The sequence below is a fragment of the Pristiophorus japonicus genome, chromosome 16 (assembly GCF_044704955.1).
Source record: "Pristiophorus japonicus isolate sPriJap1 chromosome 16, sPriJap1.hap1, whole genome shotgun sequence".
In the NCBI taxonomy this organism is placed as follows: domain Eukaryota; kingdom Metazoa; phylum Chordata; class Chondrichthyes; family Pristiophoridae; genus Pristiophorus; species Pristiophorus japonicus.
Window position 1 is genome coordinate 41,098,686 of NC_091992.1, and position 25,768 is coordinate 41,124,453.

Sequence of the window (25,768 nt, forward strand, 5' to 3'; positions counted from 1 at the left end):
AAATGCAGTCATTATGGTTATGAAGGCAATTCCAGCAAATTTGCACACAGCAAGATACCACAAAAAGCAAATAAATAACCAGATAATTTTATATTGAGGAATGTTGCCCAAGCACCAGGAGAACTGTATGCTCTTCAAATAATATCATGGGCTTTGATATTGGCCTGATTTTAACTGCCCCATGTGGCAGAAACTTGGTGGGGAGGGCAGTTAAAATCACATGTGTTGGGCGGGAGACTGCATCATTGTATTTAAATGAGGTCCCGCCGATCTCCTGGCCTTGCCAGGTTATTTAGCCAATTACGGCGTCCCCCACAAACATCTTAACCAAAAGGAAAGTGGCTCTGACGATGCAACACCTCCTCAATACTACACTTAAGTGTCAGTATAGATAATGTGCTCAAGTCTATAGTGGGACTTGAATCCATAATCTTTGAACTCGGAGACTTGGGGGCCGAAATTCCCCCTTTAAAAAAAAAAAAGAGCAGTTAACGCCTCCAAGAGGCGGTAATGGAGTGGAAATGAGGGGTGGATAAAAACGTGGTCAGTAGTGGTTTTTAAGAAAAAAGGAAGGGAAGTGGAGAGACAGGGGGGTTTAGAAAGAGATTTCCAAAATGTGGGGCTTGAGCAGCTGAAAACACAAGTCACCAATGGCGGAGTGAAAAGGGGGGAGGGCAGAATGCACAAAAGGCTGGATGCAGAGGAAGAGAGTTCGGGAGAGGGCTGGAGGAGGTTACATATAGAGAGAGCCAAGGCCATGGAGGGATTTAAAGTTTTAAATTTGAAGTATTGAGGAACCAGGAGCCAAAGTAAATCTGAGGACAGGGGTCAAGGGAGCAGGAGATAGGTCTCATGGTTGAGATGAGCTTGGCAAGGTCCTGGGTGGAGCAATTAGAGAGTTGAGAGTTCAGGACTAGGGTAGAAGGGATACTAATGTGGGGCGGGGGGGGAAAGATTTGCCTTGGTGGGCATGGGAGGAGGAAGCAAGCAAGGCAGCTGAATGGTTGATCTCTATCTTAGTGACAAAGAAATGCACGAGATCCTCAGACTTGTTGCTGGAAATTAGGGTGGAAGGGAGAGAGGAGTTTAAGGAGACAGTAGGTAGTGGAGAAAAAGAGCCCGGGTTATTGTTGCTCTCCAGCATTATCCTAATTTGGTGGATGATTTTGGCAGAGGAGAGTGAAGTCCAAAAGAATTTGGTTGAGCCAGAATTGGCAATAGATGATTAATTCAGTTGTAAGTAAGCCTCTTACACTCAGGTTTGCACTCCTTGAACTTGGAATGAAGATGGGGATTGCAGAGTAGGAACTGAAAGTTTTGCTGAGGACAAGGGCTGAGATGAAGGAGAGGGACAGCTGTTGAGAGGGGCAGTTGTAAAGGTTAGGCGGTTAGAAGTTAATGCACATGTAAGCAACTTACCAGAAACTAGGGAATCAAAGGGAAAGAAATCAGATGAAATAAATGAAGTAAAAACACCAAAAAAGGCAAATAAAAGCAAATTAATAACAATTAAATTTGTAAATTTCAGATTGGGTATTTTATCCCAGTTATTCCCCCCAGGGGTAGAGAGATGGAAATTTCTGCTCAAAAGATCAACGTTAGGCAGTAGAACGGTTATATTTTTTACATCCATTGTCAGCACAAAACACTGGTGCAGAGTAAAGTTCCATTCAGCAATATTAACTTTTTAAATAAAGGACAGATTGTCGTGTTGCCACAGGTTTATTTACCAGAGAACTGCAACTCACACATCTCTAGGTAGTTCTTCATTCTTCTCAAAACTATTCTTTCCCTGTCCATCTCTGGGATTAATGTTATTGTACAGACATCCACAAGTAATCCAAATTGCACTTTACAGTCCAAGCATTGCAAACCAATTGTCCAAAAGAATAGCACATCTTCACAGTAAGAAACTATTGTGTTTTACCAGATTTAATCACGAACTAATACTATAGTATTAAAGAAAGTCCTATGTTTTCACATTTCCACCATAAAACAGGGTGCAGAATGTATATTATTCCACACCTCCTTATAGTAAAGCTCTCCAAGATGTATTCTTGCACAAGGAGTTAAGAATATGAAGTTAAGAATACGAGTCTTTGAAATTTGCATGGCAGGTTGCCCGTTCTAGCATTTCTCAATACTTCAACAAATACTGAATTGTCTACGCTTCAAATTCTTTCCCATCCCCCACACCTTCCCAGCTCAAAAAAATTGTTTTGGAGTTTTAGACATCGAAATACTGCACTGATACTTGGTTTGTATACAACAGTACTTTAATACAATCTGCATTGAACAGTCACATTAAACTCTTCCTGGTTTATAAAATAGAAGTTTATTCTACTATCTGGTAGACAAACTTTTCTCCCTGACTAAGGGGAAATATAAGTTTGCAGAATGTAGCATCAGGTACTGGACTCTCCAATTATTTTTCTGGGAGTATGGACAAACACTTCACGGACATTCCTAAGTGTAGCATTTGGATGCTACATTACACAAATACATCGCAAAATATCTGTAGTAAGAACATTACAGAAGCTTCCAGTTATAAATGGAAAAAGGTGAATCCTAGTTGGAGCAGATCATTTGTAATCACTTTGGAGGTAAGCAAGATGGAGCCATTAAGATTTGATAGCAGTGTCTCTTGATTTGTAAATCACACCTCGACTCTTCAGTTCCCTCACAATACCTGCAAAATAAACAGATCATGAGACCAAATTGAACAGCATACACCAAACAAAAAAATGGATTCACAAGTCAGCCAGCAGAGAACAAGGAGACATGTTTACTCTAGGAAATATAGCACTAATGTATGGTGCCTTTAAGTAATGTCAGATATACTCCCAAAGCCAGGTAGAGTTTATGGAAGTATAGCACCAACCTATGGTTCCTTTCAGTAGATTGAGTAACACCTGATAGGTTTTCTCTCACAGACACCACACAGACTGATTGAGATTCGGACTATACTGCATTGATTTTTTTTTAAAACAGGAAACAATAGTTGCTTTGGAGAAAACAAAACTCAAGGATCAACAAAGTGTAAAATAAAGGCATTGAATAAAAATCAACAGATAAAACAATTTTGAATGTGGTGTTTGAATATTTGGGACTGACCTGGATATTAAAAAGCACAAAAGGTGCACTCTCACCTGAGACAGAAGGCTCTAAGTTCAAGTCCCACTCCAAGACCTAAGCTCGTGGTAAACACTAGGGGCAAACTCTGCTTTTAGAAACATAGAAAATAGGTGCAAGAATAGGCCATTCGGCCTTCGAGCCTGCACCACCATTCAATATCATGGCTGATCATTCACTCAGTACCCTTTTCCTGCTTTCTCTCCATATCCCTTGATCCCTTTAGCCGTAAAGGCCATATCCAACTCCCTCTTGAATATATCCAATGAACTGGCATCAACAACTCTCCGCAGTAGGGAATTCCACAGGTTAACAACTCTCTGAGTGAAGAAGTCCTAAATGGCCTACCCCTTATCCTTAGACTATGTCCTCTGGTTCTGGACTTCCCCAACATCGGGAACATTCTTCCTGCATCTAAACTATCCAGTCACGTCAGAATTTTATAAGTTTCTATGAGATCCCCTCTCATCCTTCTAAACTCCAGTGAATACAGGCCCAGTCTATCCAGTCTCTCCTCATATGCCAGTCCTGCCATCCCAGGAATCAGTCTGGTGAACCTTCGCTGCACTCTCTCAATAGCAAGAACATCCTTCCTCAGATTAAGAGACCAAAACTGAACACAATATTCCAGGTGAGGACTCACTAAGGCCCTGTACAACAGCAGTAAGACAAAACTGTTGCAACCTGTAGAGGTACCAAGAGAGGCAGAGAAGAAACGGTTACAAATTTAAAGTCTACCTTAGATAGTGACGGGTTCAGTACTACCAGAAGCAGACCCCGCATTCCTTACGTTCAAGAGTTTGTCCTTACTACCTACAATCTAGTTCTTCTTCTTCGGCAGTCCCTCGGAGACGGGGATGACTTGCTTCCACACTAAAAATTAGTTCTCATGTGGCTAATGAGTCCTATGCGGGCCCGACAGTCTCCGTCACAGTCTCTGAGGCAGACGGTGGTTGAAGAAACGGATGGGTGGGGTGCTTGGGTTGCCGTGCGCTCCTTCTGCTGACGACGCTTGGCTTCAACTTGCTCTCGGCGTAGAGACTCAAGGTGTTCAGTCACCTGGGGCCCGCTTGTCGTGTCGGAGCTCCGAGTAGAATGCTTGTTTTGGGAGTCTCGTATCGGGCATGCGGATGACGTGGCCCGCCCAACGTAGTTGATCAAGCGTGGTCAGTGCTTCGATGCTGGGTATGTTGGCCTGAGTGAGAACGCTGACGTTGGTGCACCTATTCTGTCAATGGATTTGCAGGATCTTGCGGAGGTAGCATTGGTGGTACTTCTCCAGTGCTTTGAGTTACCTGTTGTACATATAGGAGGGCGGGTATCACTACTGCTCTGTGGACCATGAGCTTGGTGCCGGATTTGAGGTCCTGGTCTTCAAACACTCTTCCTCAGATGACCGAAGGCTGCACTGGCACACTGAAGGCAATGTTGGACTTCGTCATTGACATCGGCCCTTGTTGACAGTAGGCTCCCAAGGTATGGAAAATGGTCCACATTGTCCAAGGCCCCATGGATTTTGATAATCGGGGAGCAGTGCTGCAATTGATGAAACAATCTAGTAATATGATAGTGCAACCCAGAAAAGGAATGGGGGGAATGTAATCAGACACCTTGCTACAAGAACTGAACATCGATCCTCACACGTATGCTTCTCCAACCTTCTGAAAGGTGGAACTGGTTAACTGTGACAAGAAGCTAGTTTATTTCACAGAATACAAATGACGAAACGGAGTAGCAATTTTAGATCTTTTAGAACTTATTCTATGCTTCTTGTAACATACAAAAGCACAAAATATTTTACATTATTCCAGGGAAGAGATTTAATACTCACATTTCTCCTTTCTGGTCAGCCCGAGCTAAAATTTGACCGTCTCAATCTTAATACACTGCCTAGACTTAGAGATATCTCAACTGATTTTGAACACGTGTTTCTTCATTATTTTGTGGCCTTTCTAGTCAGCAAATTGGCGGTTTGACTTCTGACTCTCTTCCGATCTGTCCCAGATTGTAATGTATAACCGTTTCAAAGAATTTTATATTCACATTTAATTATGCAAATGGATGATTGTTGATTGCAAAGAAAAGCTTACTTAAAACAACAGAATGCATACGAGCCATACAAACCACGAGAATCTCAGGTCTGTGCTGATCTCAAATGGACAGTAGGGCCTCAGATCCTCTCGACTCGAGAGGAAAATCTGCCAGAGTTCTTGTTTGATTGCTTCTGATCTTAATGTTTGGCCCTCATAACTCGGGATAAAATGAAAAGATACACATTAAATTATCATGTGATTTTAAAAAAAGGTTGTACCCATCATCTATTTTCCAACTTGCACTTTGTAGATTTGATATTATCATTTCTGTGACTGTCCCAATACCTGGGAGAGTTAGTTTACAGCTGTATAGTATCTTACCCTGGGGTAACCGTCCTGTCACTGATACTGCATAGATGCCTGGCTTGAAGTTACCTGAAAAAGCAGGAAACAAATACCAATAAATAACAGGCTATCATACACCAATTCAGACAAACATAGCGTTATGAAGGACTTCCTTCATGTGTGAAATAGTTACCAGATTTCTTGAGTATTACACTTGGATCTTTATTATTTTATCTTTGCCAGTCATTTGAATTCACTTTATAATCACTAATCTCACTACTAGTATTTTAGCCTGAGCTTGTGATCATTACAATTTAAAAATCAATGAATTTATACTGCTGGCCTTAGTACAACTTGCAGCTCAAACAGAGAGAACTTTTGGAGCAGCATATTATGACTTGTGCTCAGATTCTTAGAATGGGGTTCAGGTCTAAGCCAAGTAATCCAGCAAATGTGTTGAGCAGGGGTATGGTGCTTCCTACAGGGAGGGAAATCTGAAGTCAGTAGCTCCTATTATGATAAATCCTTATTTGCCAGTTCATCTATGCAATTGTAGTAGTCTAGGAGGAACTCCTCTGTCTTCACCAAAGCATCATGTGCCAATATGTAAACGGTGAACTGTGAAAGTTAAGGAACAACAACTCAATAGTCTCCAAATATGATCAGAATATTGCCACCATCCACCCTTGGAAATGACTGAGCACAGCTTCTCAAACAGCCTCTTCAGGACTCTTTCCCCTCACTCCTGATAACGCAGCAAGTTTACCTAGTAATAGCTGAGCCATACAAACCAGGAGGATTTCGGGTCTGTGCTAATTTCAAATGGGCAGTAGGGCCTCAAATCCCCTCGACTAGAGAGGAAAATCTGCCAGGGTTCTTGTTTGATTGCTGAGCAGTGACCCTTGTTGGTTATTGATACAAAGATAGATGGGAAAGTAAGCTGTGAAGAGGATACAATGAACCTGAAAAGGGATATAGATAGGCTAAGTGAGTGGGCATAAAATTGGCAGATGGAGTATAATGTGGGAAAATGTGAGGTCATCCATCCACTTTGGTAGGAAAAATAAAAAAGCAATTATGATTTAAATGGAGATTACAAAATAAAAAGTTAGCATGCAGGTACAGCAAGTAAGTAGGAAGGCAAATGGAATTTTGGCCTTTATTGCAAGGGGGATGGAGTATAAAAGTAGAGAGTTCTTACTACAACTGGAGTACTGTGTACAGTTGTGATCTCCTTATTTAAAGGAGGGATATACTTGCATTGGAGGCAGTTCAAAGAAGGTTCACTAGGTTGATTCCAGAGATGAAGGGGTTGTCTTATGAAGAAAGGTTGAGCAGGTTGGCCTATACTCATTGGAGTTTAGAAGAATGAGAGGTGATCTTATTGAAACGTGTAAGATTATGAGGGGGCTTGACAGGGTAGATGCAGAGAGGATGTTTCCCCTCATGGGGGAACCTGGAACTAGGGGGCATAGTTTCAAAATAAGGGGTCGCCCATTTAAAAAGAAGATGAGGAGGAATTTCTTCTCTTAGAGAGTTGTGAATCTTTGGAATTATTGACCTGAGAGAGCTGTGGAGGCAGAGTCATTGAATATATTTAAGGTGGAGATAGACAGATTTTTTAACGATAAGAGAGTCAAGGGTTATGGGAAGCGGGCAGGGAAGTGGAGTTGTGGTTAAGATTAGATCAGCATAATTTTATTGGATGGCGGAATGGGCTAGAGGGCCAAATGGCCTACTCCTGCTCCTATTTCCTATGTTCCTATTGCAGTGATTTCCCACCACACATAGTTGAAAACTTCACTGACACTCATTGCCAAAGTACACCAATGAACGATGGTCACTTCAGCAAGGTACTATGTGCCAGTAAGAAGTCAGTGCCTTAAACAGAGAGAAGAGGATGGGAAAGAATTAGTGAGGAAGGGAAAAATCTCTTCTGAAGTCTGTGCTGTTCTCCTTCCTCACTATAATTGTAGCCACTCTTGGAGAATCACTATCTATAGCATGAAACAGTCAGATATTTATCAGTAAGGGGCCAGTAACCTGGAAGAACAAGTATAAAATAACCTCAAAGTCCCATCAGGAGTTCTATATGTGGAGTTTGAACTTTAAATCAAGAATTATGGAACACATACTAAAAGCAGGTACTTAGATGTTCAACTTCCACGAACAGTATTGCAGAATTTTGGTGGTAGATTTTGGAGGACCTATATTTTTTTAGATCTGCATGGGTTGACTGCGTCAAAGCACTCGCCATGCTCGACTGACAAGTCAAGACTATGCCGCTTAACAAAAGCATCTTTACAGTTACCTAGATAGAATCAAGCATTATTTAAACACCTTCACATTGTTTATACAGCACAAGTTTGATTAGTGCACAATGCCCATAATGTACCAAGCTACTGCACAGAAAATTCTCCTCCCTCAAAATAATCCCTAAATATAAACAGAATGCAGGAATATTGCAACATGCACTAAATCACTCTTCACTTACTGATCCGCTGCCACTTGGAGACCCAGCTGTCTTCAGGACTCATCATTGCAATGATCCTGAAAAAAAACATGCATTAATCACTTGATCAGCTACATCCTGCCCCATATCTATAAACAACATTATCCACCGCATCGGAGTCAAACAACAATTGAAAATCAAGGCGTGCTTTACATCCACACTGCCACCATGTGCAAACAGCCGAGGTCTGAAATAGCAGGAACATGCCACTGGATAATTAGCATCTTGAGAGCTAGGTTTTCTGGTCTGCTTTGTAAGTATAGGTAGGATTCTACAAGTACCACAGAAATTCTATTTCATATGGGGAATGCGAAGAAAGAGAGAAAGGGAAATGCAATGTTATTTATGCAAAGAAAATCCGTACACAACGCTGTTTGGTACAGTGTTACATTATAGAGACCAAAAGGCAGCAAGCTAATTTCCAGTCTACACTTAGTTAGCTGATCTTAACCAGGGACAGGATTGAGGGCACTATCCCATACCTACCTCAGCATCCTCCGTCTAGGGAGCCAAGATTATGACCCAGTGACTCCCGCTGCAAAGTGCAATTTGCCTATATAAATCATAGCTGCACTTCCATGCAATCATTTTTGCGAACAATGCTTTGAGAGACATCAGAGAGAAATAAGGCAGAAATAAATGTAATTTTTTAGGCTCTTACAAGAAAAGTGGCTTTCTCGCAAAAGCTGGGCTGGCACCGATAGCACAACACCACAGCATGAGTCAGCACCTTCAGAGGAATAAAGCACAAAGCTTACTAAATCTGGGAGAAATAAAGGCATGCAGCTTACTGCATCTAGGAAGAAGAAAAGAGGAAGGCAGCGTAATAATCTAGGAGGGAGAAAATAGAATCAAAGAATGACAGCATAGGAGGCCATTCGACCCATCGTGCCTGTGCCAGCTCTTTGGTTGAGTTATCTAATTAGTTCCACACCCCTGGCTCTCTCCCTATAAATGTTTTCCCTTCAAGTATTTATCCAACTCCCTTTCGAAAATTACTATTGAATCTGCTTTCCCGCCCTTTCAAGCAGTGCATTCCAAATCATAACAACTCGCTGCGTAAGAAAACGCTTCCTTGTATCGCCTGTTTTTGCCAATCAGTTACCTACCCTTCTGCCGCTGGAAACAGTTCCTCCTTATTTACTCGACAGAAACTGTTCCATGATTTTGAATACCTCTATCGAATCTCCTCTAAACCTTCTCTGCTCCAAGGAGAGCAACTCCAGCTTCTCCAGTGTACACATAACTGAAGTCCCTCATCCCTGGTACAGGTTGTACCTCTCCAGTGCAGCACCCTCAGGACCTGACCGGTGCTGGAACAGAGAATTTGCTGAACCACAGGAGGTCACGTCTAGCCTAGGCATATCGGTAACCGTAGACAGCGCCTGGGCTCCTAAACACCTCGGCTACGCTCCGGCTGCGGACCTTGGGCCTCACCCTCTCTCGCTCTCCATGCTGGTTTGCTGTTCTTTTTTGTTAAGGTCGTGTCAACCCGCCGACACCGCCGCACCAGGCACGGGACTGATGCCGAACCAGGGTGGTACCTGATCAGAAAGCCCCAGACTGGAGAGGTACAACCTGTACCATTCTAGTAAATCTTTATGCACCCTCAAAGGCCTGACATCCTTCCTAAAGTGTGGTGCCCAGAATTAAATACAATATGCCAGCTAACCAGTGTTTTATAAAAGGTTTAGCGTAATTCCCTTGCTTTTGTACTCTATATCTCGATTATTAAAGCCAAGGATCCAATAGGCATTTTTTTTATTTTTTTAATAAAAACAGCCTTCTCAATTTGTCCTACCACCTTCAAAGATTTATGTAAGTACACCTCCAGGCCTCTCTGTTCCTGCACCCTCTTTAAAATTGTATCATTTTGTTTATATTGCCTCCACTCATTCTTCCTATCTAAATGCATCACATCATTCTTCTCTGTGTTAAACTTCTGCCATGTCACCAGTCTGTACGCGTCTCCCTGTAGTCTATTATTATCCTAACTCCAAGCCATCGTCAACACCTTCACCGAGGCGTACAAGATCATGGGCCTTACATCAAATATCAGTAAGGCAAAGGTCCTCTACCAACCTGCCCCTGCCACACAGCACCGCCCCCCAGTTATCAAGATCCACGACAAGGACTTGGACAACATGGATCATTTTCCATACTGTCAACAAGGGCAAACATTAACAACGAGATCCAACACCGCCTCCAGTGTGCTATTGCAGCCTTCGGTCGCCTGAGGAAGTGTGTGCTTGGAGACCAGGACCTCAAACCCGGCACCAGGCTCATGGTCTACAGACCAGTAATGATACCCGCCCTCCTATATGGCTCAGAGACATGCACTATGTACAGCATGCACCTCAAAACACCACCAACGTTGCCTTCGCAAGATCCTGCAATTCCACTGGCAGGATAGGTGCACAGTCAGTGTTCTCGCTCAGGCTAACATCCCAACATCGAAGCATTGACCACGCTCGATCAGCTCCGCTGGATGGGCCACATCGTCCGCATGCCTAACACGAGGCTCCCAGAACAAGCGCTCTACTCAGAGATCAGACACGGCAAGTGAGCCCCAGGTGGGCCGAGGAAATGCATCAAGGATACCCTCAAAGCCTCCCTGAAAAAGTGCAACATCCCCATCGTCACCTAGGAATCTCTGGCCCAAGAACGCCCAAAATGGAAGAAAAGCATCCGGAAAGGTGTTGAACACCTCGAGTCTCTTCGCCAAGAGCAAGCTGAAGCAAAGCGTCGTCAGCAGAAGGAACGCACGACAACCCAGGCACCCCAACCTCCTGTTCCTCCAACCACCATCTGTCCCATCTGTGACAGAGACTTTAGGTCCCGCAATGGACTCTTCAGTCACCGGAAAATATATTTTTAATGTGGAAGCAAGTCACTCTCGACTCCGAGGGACTGCCTAAGAAGATTATCTTCATTGTTTACTAAATTTTTGAGTTTCATGTCATCTGCAAGCTGTGTAATTATGTCCTGCATACCCAAGTTCAGTTAATCAAAAAGAGCACTGGTTCCAATACCGAATCCTGGGGGTCCAAGTAACAACCCTCGGGAACACCTGTGTAAATTCCCCTCCGGTCTGATAAACAATAAGTTCACCACTACTCTCTGCTTTCTGTCCCTTGGCAAATTCCGCATCCACGCTGCTACTTGCTACTGTTCCTTTAATCCATGGACTTCAATGTTGCTAATAAGTCTCTTATGTGGTACTTTAGCAAACATCTTTTGAAAATCCATATACATATCAACCCTCTCCGTTACTTCAAAGAACTCAATCAAGTTCGTCAAACATGATTTGTCTTTAACAAATCCATGCTGACTTTCATTTATTAGCCCATACTTTTCCAAGTGCCAATTAATTTTGTCCCAAATTATTGGCCCCAAGTTTCCACATGATTTGCTCCTGATTTTTTAGGAGCAACTGGTGTAGAACGGAGTATATTAGAAATCGGAATTCTCCACATATAGGGCCCAAGTTTCCACATGATTTGCGCCTGATTTTTAGGAGCAACTAGTGGAGAACGGACTATCTTAGAATTTGCAATTCTCCACATTTTTTTTTCTGCAGTTCTAGTCAGGTAGAACAGTTCTACTTTGGAACAGAATTTTTTCTTCAAAAGGGGGCGTGTCTGGCCACTGACGCCTGATTTGAAAGTTTCCACAGTGAAAATGTACTCCAAAATGAAAATGTACTCCAAAGTAAAGTAGAATGGAGCAAGTGAAGATTTTTGTAGAACTGAAAAAACCTGTTCTACACATTAAAAAATCAGGCGCAGGTTACAAATCAGGCGTCCAGAACGAGGTGGGGGGGGGGGGGGGGAAAGAGGGGGAGGCAGGGAAAGGGAACTCATTAAATTCTACAATAAATCCTTATTTATACTTATACAAATAAATCCAACCTGAATCAACATTTATAAGCAAAGAAAAGATTAAATAAACCATCTTCCTACCTGTGTGAAAGTGCTTCAGCCAGGAAGAATGGTGCAGCAAGCCTCACAAAACGAGGGAGCCGGCCGAACGCGGGCGGGGGGGAGGGAGGAGGGAGCCGACCGAACGCGGGCCGGGGAGGGGGGAGGAGGGAGCCAACCGAACGCGGGCCGGGGAGGGGGGAGGAGGGAGCCGACCAAACGCGGCCGGGGAGGGGGGAGGAGGGAGCCGACCGAACGCGGGCCGGGGAGGGGGGAGGAGGGAGCCGACCAAACGCGGGCCGGGGAGGGAAAGGGGAAGGAGGGAGCCGACCGAACGCGGGGGGGGGGGGGGGGGGTGGAGCCGTTCCAGACGGCTGGCAGGAAAGAGAGAAGGCTGCAGGAAGCCTCAGAAATTGAGGAGCCATTTCCCGACGGCAAAAGAGGGAGGTCGTCGGGAAACGGCTGCCTCAACTTTGAGGCTTCCTGCACCCTTCTCACTGCTACAAGAAGCCTCTGTGCTGATGGCAATGTACTTTTATTAAAAAATGTTCAAAAACTAAACAGCTACAAAGAACTACAAAAATGGCCGAGTGCCAATGTTTTTTTCACACTGAGCATGCGCGAACGCTCCAACGCGCACGTGCAGCGTTGCCGGCAGGAAAAAAACTAATTTAAATAGTACCCACCCCCTCCCACTTACAAAATCGGCGCGAGTGTAGGCTCCGCCCCCACTGGGCGCCGCGCCAAACAGACAAGGAGCTGCAGAACGCTCTAGAATCGCTCGTTTTTTTTCCGCCGTCGTTTTAGGCGCGAAAAACGGGCGCCTAGCTCGGAGGGGCGTCCGTTTTTTTATCATGTGGAAACTTGGGCCCTTAGGGCCCCAAGTTTCCACATGATTTGCGCCTGATTTTTAGGAGCAACTGGTGGAGAACGGACTATCTTAGAAATCGCAATCCTCCACATTTTTTTTTCTGCAGTTCTAGTCAGTTAGAACAGTTTCACTTTGGAACAGAATTTTTTCTTCAAAAGTGTCTGGCCATTGACGCCCGATTTCAAAGTTTCCACAGTGAAAACGTACTCCAAACTAAGTTAGAATGGAGCAAGTGAAGATTTTTGTAGAACTGAAAAAACCTGTTCTACACATTAGAAAATCAGGCGCAGATTACAAATTAGGCGTCCAGAACGAGGTGGGGCGGGGAAGAGGGGAAGGGAAGTCAATAAATTCTACAATAAATCCTTATTTATACTTCTACAAATATTATACAAATAAATCCAACCTGAATAAACATTTATAAGCAAAGAAAAGATTAAATAAACCATCTTCCTACCTGTGTGAAAGTGCTTCAGGCACGGAGAATGCTACAGTCAGCCTGAGGCGCCCGTTCTTCCCGCGGGGGGGGGGGGGGGGAGGAGACAGTGAGAAGGCTGCAAGTGCTGATGTGCTGATGGCAATGTGCTTTTCTACAAAGAACTACAAAAATGGCCGAGTGCCAATGTTTTTTTCACACTGCGCGTGCGCGAACGCTCCAACGCGCAGCGTTGCCAGCAGGAAAAAAACTAATTTAAATAGTACCCGCCCCCTCCCACTTACAAAATCGGCGCGAGTGTAGGCTCCGCCCCCCTGGGCGCCGCACCAGGCAGACAAGGAGCTGCAGAACGCTCCAGAATTGAGATTTTTTTTTTTTTAGGCGCCGTTTTAGTCACGAAAAACGGGCGCCCAGCTCAGAGGGGCGCCCGTTTTTTATCCTGTGGAAACTTGGGCCCTTAGTTTCCTTCAGTTCTAGTCAGGTAGAACAGTTTCACTTTGCAACAGAATTTTCTTTTCCCAAAAGGGGGCGTGTCCGGCCACTGACGCCTGATTTCAAAGTTTCCACAGTGAAAACCTACTCCAAACTAACTTAGAATGGAGTAAGTGAGGATTTTTGTACGCTTGAAAAAACCTTGTCTACACTTTAAAAAATCAGGCACAGGTTACAAATTAGGCGTCGGGAACGAGGTGGGGGGGGAAGGGAAGTCATTAAATTCTACAATCAATCCTTAGTTATACTTATACAAATATTATACAAATAAATCCAACCTGAATAAACATTTATAAGCAAAGAAAAGTCCTTAATTTGCAGGCACCGGTTCTGCAAGCTTAGCAGTGAAAAGCTGAACTCACTGATTTCAGGTGGTGATTTATTCAGCAGTGCTGCTAAAAGCACTCCCTCACACACAGAAATATCAAGAAAATTAAAATACAAGCCTTTGCAGGGGTCCAAGAAACAAATCTTCACTTTTTCTGCAGTACTTTTAAAAATGGCCGAGTGCCAATGTTTACTTCAGACTGCGCATGCGCGACGCTCCAATGCACACGCGCAGGGTTGCCGGCACCAAGAAGCCTCATTTCAATTGTACCTGCCCCCTCCTACTTACAAAATCGGCGCGAGTGGTAGGCTCCGCCCCCTGTGCGCCGCGCCAAGCAGACATCGAGCTCCAAGGAGCTCGAGAATACCGCATCTTTTTTTCGCCGCGAAAAACAGGCGCCCTCCCTTTTTTGAACAAGAGTGTAACATTTGCAATCCTCCAGTCCTCGCCACCACCCCCATATCCAAAGAAGATTGAAAGATAGTGGTCAGAGTCGCCGTAATTCCCATCATTACTTCCCTCAGTAACCTAGGAAGTATCCCATCTGGATCGGGTGACTTTCTACTTTGAGTACCGTCAACCTCCTCTTTATTTTTGGCCTATCCAATATTGCTACTACCTCCTCCTTTACTGGTACATTGGCAGTATCCCCTTCTCTCGTGAAGACTGATCCAAAGTACTCATTTAGTATCTCAGCCATCCCCCCCTGCTCCACAAGATCTCCTTTTTGATTTCTAATTGGCCCCTTTGGCTACCTTTTTTCTACTTATGTTTGTAAAAAACTTTTGGGTTCTCTTTTATGTTAGCCACTAATCTATTCTCATACTCACTTTGCACCTTTTATTTCCTTTTTAAATCTTCTCTGTATTTTCTATATTCAGCTTGTGTCTCTAATGTATTATGAACTTTACAATTGTCAAAAGGCTTATTTTTCGATTTCAATTTGAGCTCTATATCTTTAGTCATCTCGGGAGCTCTAGCTTTGGATGCCCTTCCCTTCGCCCTCGTGGGAATGTGTCTACTTTGTACCCGAACCATCTCCTCTTTGACACCTCCCATTGTTCAATTACTGCTTTGCCTACCAATTTTTCACTGCAATACACCTGGGCAAGACTCCTTATCAACTCACGGGGTAGCCTGGAGGAGGAATTCATAGAATGCATAAGGGATTGTTTCTTAGAACAGTATGTTACAGAACCTACAAGGGAGCAAGCTATCTTAGATCTGGTCCTGTGTAATGAGACAGGAATAATAAACAATCTCCTAGTAAAAGATCCTCTTGGAATGAGTGATCACAGTATGGTTGAATTTGTAATATAGATTGAGGGTGAGGAAGTAGTGTCTCAAACGAGTGTACTATGCTTAAACAAAGGGGACTATAGTGGGATGAGGGCAGAGTTGGCTAAAGTAGACTGGAAACACAGACTAAACGGTGGCACAATTGAGGAACAGTGGAGGACTTTTAAGGAGCTCTTTCATAGTGCTCAACAAAAATATATTCCAGTGAAAAAGAAGGGCGGTAAGAGAAGGAATAACTAGTCGTGGATAACCAAGGAAATAAAGGAGAGTATCGAATTAAAAACCAATGCGTATAAGGTGGCCAAGGTTAGTGGGAAACTAGAAGATTGGAAAAATTTTAAACGACAGCAAAGAATGACTAAGAAAGCAATAAAGAAAGGAAAGATAGATTACGAAAGTAAACTTGCGCAAAACATAAAAACAGATAGTAAAAGCTTTTACAGATATATAAAATGGAAAAGAGTGACTAAAGTAAATGTTGGTCCCTTAGAAGATGAGATGAGAAGGGGGATTTAATAATGGGAAATGTGGAAATGGCTGAGACCTTAAACAATTATTTTGCTTCCGTCTTCACAGTGGAAGACACAAAAACCATGCCAAAAATTGCTGGTCACAGGAATGTGGGAAGGGAGGACCTTGAGACAATCACTATCACTAGGGGGGTAGTGCTGGACAGGCTAATGGGACTCAAGGTAGACAAGTCCCCTGGTCCTGATGAAATGCATCCCAGGGTATTAAAAGAGATGGCGGAAGTTATAGCAGATGCATTCGTTATAATCTACCAAAATTCTCTGGACTCTGGGGAGGTACCAGCGGATTGGAAAGCAGCTAATGTAACGCCTCTGTTTAAAAAAGGGGGCAGACAAAAGGCAGGTAACTATAGGCCAGTTAGTTTAACATCTGTAGTGGGGAAAATGCTTGAAACTATCATTAAGGAAGAAATAGCGGGACACCTAGATAGGAATAGTGCAATCAAGCAGACGCAGCATGGATTCATGAAGGGGAAATCATGCTTAACTAATTTACTGGAATTCTTTGAGGATATAACGAGCATGGTGGATAAAGGTGTACCGATGGATGTGGTGTATTTAGATTTTCAAAAGGCATTCGATAAGGTGCCACACAAAAGGTTACTGCAGAAGATAAAGGTACGTGGAGTCAGAGGAAATGTATTAGCATGGATAGAGAATTGGCTGGCTAACAGAAAGCAGAGAGTCGGGATAAATGGGTCCTTTTCAGGTTGGAAATCGGTGGTTAGTGGTGTGCCACAGGGATCGGTGCTGGGACCACAACTGTTTACAATATACATAGATGACCTGGAAGAGCGGACAGAGTGTAGTGTAACAAAATTTGCAGATGACACAAAGATTAGTGGGAAAGCGGGTTGTGTAGAGGACACAGAAAGGCTGCAAAGAGATTTAGATAGGTTAAGCGAATGGGCTAAGGTTTGGCAGATGGAATACAATGTCGGAAAGTGTGAGGTCATCCACCTTGGGGAAAAAAAAACAGTAAAAGGGAATATTATTTGAATGAAGAGAAATTACAACATGCTGCGGTGCAGAGGGACCTGGGGGTCCTTGTGCATGAATCCCAAAAAGTTAGTTTGCAGGTGCAGCAGGTAATCAGGAAGGCGAATGGAATGTTGGCCTTCATTGCGAGAGGGATGGAGTACAAAGGCAGGGAGGTCCTTCTGCAACTGTATCGGGTATTAGTGAAGGCCCACCTGGAGTACTGCGTGCAGTTTTGGTCACTTTACTTAAGGAAGGATATGCTAGCTTTGGAGGGGGTACAGAGATAATTCACTAGGCTGATTCTGGAGATGAAGGGATTACCTTATGATGATAGATTGAGTAGACTGGGTCTTTACTCGTTGGAGTTCAGAAGGATGAGGGGTGATTTTATGGAAACATTTAAAATAATGAAAGGGATAGACAAGATAGAGGCAGAGAGATTGTTTCCACTGGTCGGGGAGACTAGAACTCGGGGGCACAGCCTCAAAATACGGGGGAGCCAATTTAAAATCGAGTGGAGAAGGAATTTCTTCTCCCAGAGGGTTGTGAATCTGTGAAATTCTCTGCCCAGGGAAGCAGTTGAGGCTAGCTCATTGAATGTATTCAAGTCACAGATAGATAGATTTTTAACCAATAAGGGAATTAAGGGTTACGGGGAGCGGGCGGGTAAGTGGAGCTGAGTCCACGGCCAGATCAGCCATGATCTTGTTGAATGGCGGAGCAGGCTCGAGGGGTTAGATGGCCTACTCCTGTTCCTAATTCTTATGTTCTTATGTTCTTATGAAGTCGCCCTCCTCCAGTTGAGTATTTTTACGCTTGACTGTTTGTTGTCCTTTCCTAGAACTACTCTAAACGTAATGATAATCTGATCACTGATTTCCACATACTCCCCCCTCCTTGCTTTCCTTCCTTGTCTTTCCTGGATACATTGTAGCCAGGAATATTATGTTCCCAATCCACCCTTCCTTGAGTTAGGTTTCTGTTATTGCCACTATATCATAGTCCCATGTGGCAACTTGCACATACAGCTCACCAACATTATTTATCATGCTACATGTATTTCCACACATGCACTCCAAACCCATCTTAGATTGCCTTGCATTTGGCCCCTGTCTGAGCCTTCCTACTTTTGAACTATTCTGTACTCTAGTGCTATTGTCCCCCTCAGTTCTTTATGCACCTGGTTTCTCCTCTACAATCTTTCATCCTGGTGCCTGTCCCCTTCCATGCCAAATTAGTTTCAACCCTCTCCCACAGCACTAGTTAACCCCCCCACGAGGACATTGCACCTTAACAGAGTTGAGACGAATCAGTCCACCTTGAACAGGTTCCTCCTGCCCCAGAACTGGTCCCAAAGCTCCAGGAATCTGAAGCCCTCCCTCCTGCACCATTTCTCAGGCCACATGTTAACCTATGTTATCGTACTACAGGTTGAATCTCCCTTAACCAGAACCCTCGGGACCTGGCCTGTTCTGGATAAGGGATTTTTCCGAACGAGGAGTGGTCACGTTAAATTGGATGGTACAGGTACTGAGCAAGGGGATATCGGGGCTGGCTGACTTGGGGCTGGAAGTGCGGCAGAGATCATGGGAGGGGGAGGGGGGGGTGGGGGGGGGACGGTGGATTATGGGGTCAGGCCAGCGATTGCGGGAGTCAGCAGCGAGGAAGGACTTCAATGTGTTCATGTCGGAGTTCTGTGCATTCGCCATCCGGTAACCGGGAACGGTTCTGGACGAGGGGTGGTTCTGGATGAGGGAGCTCTGGATGAGGGAGGTTCAACCTGTATTTCTATAAGCATGCAGTTTACTAAACGTGGGAGGAAAAAAGGCACCCAGCTTACTAAATTGGGAAGGAAAAAGGCAGGCTGATTTATAATGAAGTATCAGTAGTCCAATGCAACTTTACGTAAAAAAAATAATCCTTTTTAATCGGAGGAATTTATTTTCAGTTACCAGCATCAAGAAGGGTACCCATACCACTCCAGTAATGTCAATTGCAAAGATCATCCTGTAACAGTTCCATTGAAAACAGCTGAGGAGTGACTTCAAATCTCAGTTTGCAGTCTGCAGTGTGATTTAAAAAAAAAACAGTTCAGTGGTTCCAGAGTGGCTTAAGCAGGGTGGAGGTCATTTCCCTGCTGTTTGAAAAGGGACCATTCACCCCACCCCAACTACCCAACCCCAGAACCCAACTGGATACTCCTTTAATTAATGTAACCAGAGCAGCTGATTAAAAAAAAATTAAATAAGAACTCTTTCTAAAGAAATTCCAACCCAAAAAAATTTAAATAGAAGAAACGAACAGCACTTTCAACCAAAGAGGTATGATTGTAAATTAACTCACCCATCAAAAGACGAACTGGTGCAGTCATATACCATCTCTCGATTCCCCTTCATTTGCAGATAGGCATCACAGTTATCACAACCATCGTACTCAAACTGATCTATAGTCTACAAGGGGGTAAAAAGACAAACAGGTATCTCAGTCAGACTTTGAAATTAAAAGTTGTCTTTGACTGTAATTAAACACTTGTAGCTTTTTAAAAAATGCATTTAAAGGGTCAGAGTTTTAGGTGCTGATGTGTCTCCTATATAGATCCCAATTTTTTCCAGTTGTAAAATGTTGATTTTGAACCACCAATGCAAATGGGGGATGAAAAGGTTGATATTGACACTAAAATGAACAGTTGACAACTATGAATACAACTGGAGTGTTGGATATAGCTGCAGTTCAAATCATGACAAGTTCATACCCACAGCACTTCCATTGCAACTTTCATACGTCATATGTGAGGCCTTTGGGTTTCAGTTTTCAGAGTAACAAGCTGCAGAATATAATCCCAACATCCAGTGAAAGGAGTAATTTAACATTAAATTACCTTGAAGCAGTGGACAAAGAACATAAGAAATGGGAGCAGGAGTAGGCCGTAAGGCCCAATAAGATCATGGCTGAACTTCTACATCAATTCCACTTTCCTGCAGTATCCCCATATGCCTTGGTTCGCTTAGTATCCAAAAGTCTATCAATCTGAGTCGTGAATATTCTCATCAAGTTAGCATCCACAGCCCATTGGGGAAGAGAATTCCAAATATTAACAACCGTTTGAGTGAAGAAATGTCTCCTTATCTCAGTTCTAAATATCTGGAGACTGACCCCAAGTTCTAGACTTTCCAGCCAGGAGAAACAACCTCTCAGCATTTACCCTCAGAATTTTATACGTTTCAATGAGATCACCTCTAATTGTTCTAAATTCCAGAGAATATCGGCCCATTCTACTCGATCTTTCCTCATAGGACAGTCCTCTCATTCCAGGAAGCAATCGAGTGAAACTTCATTGCAAAGGCACTCTAAAGGCAAGTATATCCTTCCTTAGGTACGGAGACCAAAACAGCACACAGTAGTCCTGGTGTGGTCTTGGCAAAGCCCTATGTAATTGCAGCAAGACTTGTTTACTCTTTTACTCCAACCATTCTGTGACAGGCCTTCATTCAAGGCTATTTTTTTTATTTATACAGGCAACTCTCAATTAGCTGTACACGGATCTAACAGATAACCCGCTGCAACGGCACTTTTAAAAACTGTGATAGTGTCCTGTGTACACACAGTCCTGCGCTGACCACTTTCTGCACCTGTCCGCCACTGAGGGTGTCGCCCGGCCTCGGGGGTAAGTAAAGCCGAGTCTCATTCGACCTCCAGCGGTTGAAGCCTTTAGACTGGCATTTCACCTTTCAGCCTCGCCGCTGGGCTTGATCACGGCACTAGCGGGGAATGAGCTCGGGTTTCTAGGCAGGATCTGGGAACCCTGCATGGTGGTACAGTCGGGCTTGTCTGTGCTCTTTCTCCGCCGACCGATGACTGCCGAAGGATTGGGCATTAGGCTCGTCGAGTTGGTGTTCGAACTACAGTAGTTTCAACATTGATCTGAGGGAGGGGTCGTTGACTCCAGCAATTTAATCTAACATCAAGTTATAAATTTGGGACTCAAACATTCTCGGCAAGTACGTGCACTCGCCCTAGCAGCAAAATCGTTTACCCGGAATACCCGATCCCCAAGGGACCCGGATAATCGAGAGTTGCCTGTACATTGACACAACCACCCAAAAGCTCCACTCCAATGACAATCATTCAAAATGCTATAGATTGGCTTGTATGTTGCACTCCTAACTTGCAGGATGTCTCAGAACACATTGGACCGAAAACTGCCGGGTGCGCGCACAGGGACCTGGCAAGGCCTCGCAAAAGTCGGGGCGCGATGCGCATGCACCGAAAACCGGCTTTTCCGATCTGTCAAAATTTAGACAGATCCTACGCATCCCCGCAGGAAGGACATCCACACAGCAGAGATCAGGCTATTTGCCCAACTCATGCGCAGTGAATGTCCTTCAAACTTTTACACCTGGTATAAGCAGGCACATAGCTTACTTTTACCAGCATAACACTTTTAAAACACAGAAAAATTAAGTTTAATCATTCATTTTTATGTTAAAAACCCTGTCCATTAAGGTAAGTTTATTTTTAACCCTATTAAACCACATTAAAAAAAATCCAAAAAATATTTTTCTCTCAAACATTTAATTTCAATTAATTTTAAATGTGAGGTGTTTCTTTATTTATTGTGCTGTGTTTCTTGTTTTATGGGGTTATTCTCATGGATAGTAATGGGAACTTGTACAAATGGAGCTCCCATTATTATCAATGAGGATACTAACTAGTGATTGGTGGACCAGCCCACGTGATTGCAACACAGACATCAGTACATGGAAGACAGATCCCCAAACGCTGCGCAACGACTGAAGGACTCATTCGTTTCTCCGGGACTAACAAGTAGTTTCGTAGATTTTTTTCGGGTCGGATGCGTTCGTACAAAGGAAGCCTCCAACCGCAATTTTTCACCCATTATATTATAATCATCATCCTAGGCAGTCTCTCGGAATCGAGGAAGACTTGCTTCCACTCCTGAAGTGAGTTCTTAGGTGGCTGAACAGTCCAATACGAGAACCAGTCTCTGTCACAGGTGGGACAGATAGTCGTTGGAGGAAAAGGTGGGTGGGACTGGTTTGTCACACGCTCTTTCCACTGCCTGCGCTTCATTTCTGCATGCTCTCGGCGATGAGACTCGAGGTGCTCAGCGCCCTCCCGGATGCACTTCCTCCACTTAGGCTGGACTTTGGCCAGGGACTCCCAGGTGTCAGTGGGGATGTTGCACTTTATCAGGGAGGCTTTGTGGGTGTCCTTGTAACGTTTCCTCTGCCCACCTTTGGCTCGTTTGCCGTGAAGGAGTTCCAAGCAGAGCACTTGCTTTGGGAGTCTCGTGTCTGGCATGAGAACAATGTGGCCTGCCCAGCGGAGCTGATCAAGTGTGGTCAGTGCTTCAATGCTAGGGGTGGTGGCCTGGTCGAGGACGCTAATGTTGGTGCGTCTGTCCTCCCAGGGGATTTGTAGGATCTTGCGGAGACATTGTTGGTGGTATTTCTCCAGCGACTTGAGGTGTCTACTGTACATGGTCCATGTCTGAGCCATACAGGAGGGCAGGTATTACTACAGCCCTGTAGACCATGAGCTTGGTGGCAGTTTTGAGGGCCTGGTTTTCAAACACACTTTTCCTCAGGCAGTCGAAGGCTGCACTGGCACACTGGAGACGGTGTTCAATCTCGTCGTCAATGTCTGCTCTTATTGATAAGAGGCTCCTGAGGTATGGGAAATGGTCCACGTTGTTCAGGGCTGTGCCATGGATCTTGATGACTAGGGGGCAGTGCTGTGTGGCGAGGACAAGCTGGTGGAGGACCATTGCCTTACGGATGTTTAGTGTCCGAGCCAGGGATCGCAAGGATGTGCGCATCACCCATGCCATGACAGGAGCCGACAACTGAATGACCACTGCCTAATCCGATCCATCATCGACATCAACATAGCCCCAAAGTGGAGGGGGCAGCAGAAGCAGTGCCGCAAAAAAGTTAACGCCGGGGCACTTAAGGACCCAGCTAAGAGAGTCCTATACAGTCAGTGCCTCACAGCTAACCTGGCGTGCCTTGATGATCCCGAGACGCAGAATGCCCACAGTGCTTGGTCTGCCCTCCAGGCCTCCATTACCAGTGCCTGCAAAGAGACGCTCGGTCACTCAACCAGGAAACACCAGGACTGGTTTGATGAAAATGTTCAGGAGATCCAAGAGCTAATAGATCACAAGCGCAGGGTATTTCTGAGCCTTAAGCAACAACCCAACTCGGGAGCAGCAAAGCAGCATTACAGATGGCTCAAGGCTGAGGTCCAACAAAAAACCCGGGATCTAAAGAATGGGTGGTGGATGGAGAAAGCACAGGAGATACAGCAGCTGGCCAACAGCCAAGATGTGCGAGGATTCTTCATCGCAGTCAAGGCTACCTATGGACCAAACACCCAAGACTCCACCCCACTGCTGGCAAAGAACGGGGAACACTCATCAAGGAAACCAAGGCAGTCAGAGCCTGCTGGAAGGAGCACTTCAAAGATCTCCTCAATAAAGACTCTGCCTTTGACTCGAGTGTTCTCGACTCCATCCCACAGCATGTTACCCACCACCACCTCAGTAAAACACCAACACTGTACAAGGTAGAAAAAGCCATATGACAGCTTAAAAACAAGGCTACGGGAGCGGAGAGGCACTGTTGGCGCGAATGTATGACCTCATCTCTCTCATCTGGAGGGAGGAGAGCATGTTGGGAGATCTCAGAGGTGCATGATCGTGACCATCTTTAAAAAAGGGGACAGGTCCGACTGCGGCAACTACAGAGGAATATCCCTGTTATCAGCCACTGGGAAGTCGTCGCTAGAGTCCTCCCTCACCCGTCTTCTCCCTATGGCTGAGGAACTCCTCCCTACGAGGCACAACGGGCATGATTCTTGCAGTGCGACAGCTGCAGGAAAAATACAGGGAACAGCGCCAGCCCTTCTACATGGTCTTCTTCGACCTTACAAAGGCCATGACACTGTCAACCGCGAGGGTCTATGGAGCGTCCTCCTCAGTTTCGGATGCCCCCAAAAGTTTGTCACCATCCTTTGCCTGCTCCACGACGATATGCATGCCGTGATCCTTACCAACGGATCCATTTCAGACCCAATCCACATCCAGACCGGGGTCAAACAGGGCTGCATCATTGCCCCAACCCTCTTCTCAATCTTCCTCACTGCCATGCTCCACCTCAGTCAACTAGCTCCCCGCTGGAGTGGAACTAAACTACAGAACCAGTGGGAACCTGTTCAACTTTCGCCGTCTCCAGGCCAGGTCCAAGACCACCCCAACCTCTGTCGAGCTACAGTACACGGACGACGCCTGCGTCTGCACATACAGAGGCTGAACTCCAGGACATAGTCGACGTTATTTACTGAGGCGTATGAAAGCATGGGCCTTACGCTCAACATCCGTAAGACAAAGGTCCTCCACCAGCCTGTCCTCGCCGCACAGCATAGCCCCCCAGTCATCAAGTTATATTGTAGTGATATGTAGACATATAGCAGAAAGAAAGAGTTAAAAAAAAAGTCAGGGAGGGAAGAAGCAAAGGCTTTCAAAACCAGAAGTTAGTTGTTGGGGGAGGGGGGGGGGGTTGCGAGGAACATTTGTAAGGCAGAGGCCTTTAGGAAAGGAGTTCTAGAGGTTAAGGTCAAAGTGGCTGAAAGAGGAAAGAACAATGGTGGAGCAGAGTGGATAACACAGAGCTCTTCGGAAGAGTCTGAGAAAATAGTGAAAAGAAATATGTATTAAAGTCACCAAGGTACTGCCAGAGCTGCTCCAGTATTTGCTATTTATTTTCACCACAGTACAAGTATGTTTCAGCAAGAATTCACATTAACTCATTGATTACTATTAAAAAGTTTGCCAAGTTTTATTTTTCCATAGAGATGCTGCCCATATACGTACACTAGTGGAAAGGATGAGGATAGATCCTTTGCATTAACGTATCACTATCGTGAAAACTGAAAGGAGACGACCCGAGTCAGGGAAAGATAACTGTTACAACTACTGTATCATGGTCCCATGCAGCTTGGGATCGAACCTCACAATAGCTGAATCCGAGCTGCTCCGGCCTATGGTCCCCGTCAAATAGCACGAAATCAAACCCCACTCCCTTAGAACAGCAGCGAACACAACCTGGGTGTGGCACTGGCCGAAGACATCTTCTACCCGGAATTACCTTGACCAACGAGCAAAGCAGACAGGCTCGCAGATGCCGTAGATCCTTCGGCACCGTCTCCAGCGCTGCCATCACTGACGTAAAAATTCCGTACGGCCCTTCCAAAAACATAACTTCCGCCCTACGTATAAATATAGCGTCCCTTCCGTAGAGTTGGTTTGTGGTCTGATGAAGGACCGGATAGCGAATGACCGCCATCTTTGTAAGGGAATGGTGTTGTAGGGATTGTCCTTATCGAACAGTGTTGACTGATATCACTATAGTACTGTTAACACGACAGTGTTAGGAGTAGCATTTCTGATTATAAAAAGCGATACATATTACACACCCTCATTTAAATTTAGGGAGTTTGTTTCATTAAACACTTTTAAACCAACATTTATCCCTCAATCAACATCACTAAAACAGATTATCTGGTTATTATCACTGTTTGTGGGAGCTTTATGTGCTCAAATTCGCTGCCGCATTTCCGACATTACAACAGTGACTACACTTCAAAAAGGTACTTCATTGACTGTAAAGTGTTTTGTGACATCCCGAGGTCGTGAAAGTGCTATATAAATGCAAGTCTTTCATTTAAAAGGAATGATTTTCTCTCTTAATGAATGGCATGTACGGAACAATGTCACTGCTTGTGCTGTCGCCTGAGAATCAAGCAATCCTTTTATTTAGTGTGGGCTATATGAATATTAAACTGGACACCAAATGTTGTAGGGCACTT

At 44.6% G+C, this 25,768-nt stretch overlaps 1 protein-coding gene across 1 annotated transcript; it reads right to left on the reverse strand.

Moving 5' to 3' along the window:
* Window positions 1–1,703: 1,703 nt before the first annotated feature.
* Window positions 1,704–25,163, reverse strand: supt4h1 (SPT4 homolog, DSIF elongation factor subunit). The gene is made up of 5 exons (XM_070858111.1): window positions 25,048–25,163; window positions 19,223–19,329; window positions 8,005–8,060; window positions 5,547–5,600; window positions 1,704–2,689 (listed from the first exon to the last, which is right to left on the reverse strand). Exons 1-5 carry the CDS (start codon window positions 25,156–25,158, stop codon window positions 2,622–2,624), a joined length of 396 nt encoding a protein of 131 aa, XP_070714212.1. The 5' UTR covers window positions 25,159–25,163; the 3' UTR covers window positions 1,704–2,621.
* Between the last annotated feature and the right edge of the window lie 605 nt (window positions 25,164–25,768).

Coding starts and splice junctions, on each gene's coding strand:
- supt4h1 (XM_070858111.1), bottom strand. CDS start 25,158: ATGTTTTTGGAAGGGCCGTACGGAATTTTTACGTCAGTGATGGCAGCG. Junction 19,330..25,047: donor TGCTTTGCTCGTTGGTCAAG/GTAATTCCGGGT, acceptor ACCCCCTTGTAG/ACTATAGATCAGTTTGAGTA. Junction 2,690..5,546: donor GACAGGACGGTTACCCCAGG/GTAAGATACTAT, acceptor TTTATTTTGCAG/GTATTGTGAGGGAACTGAAG.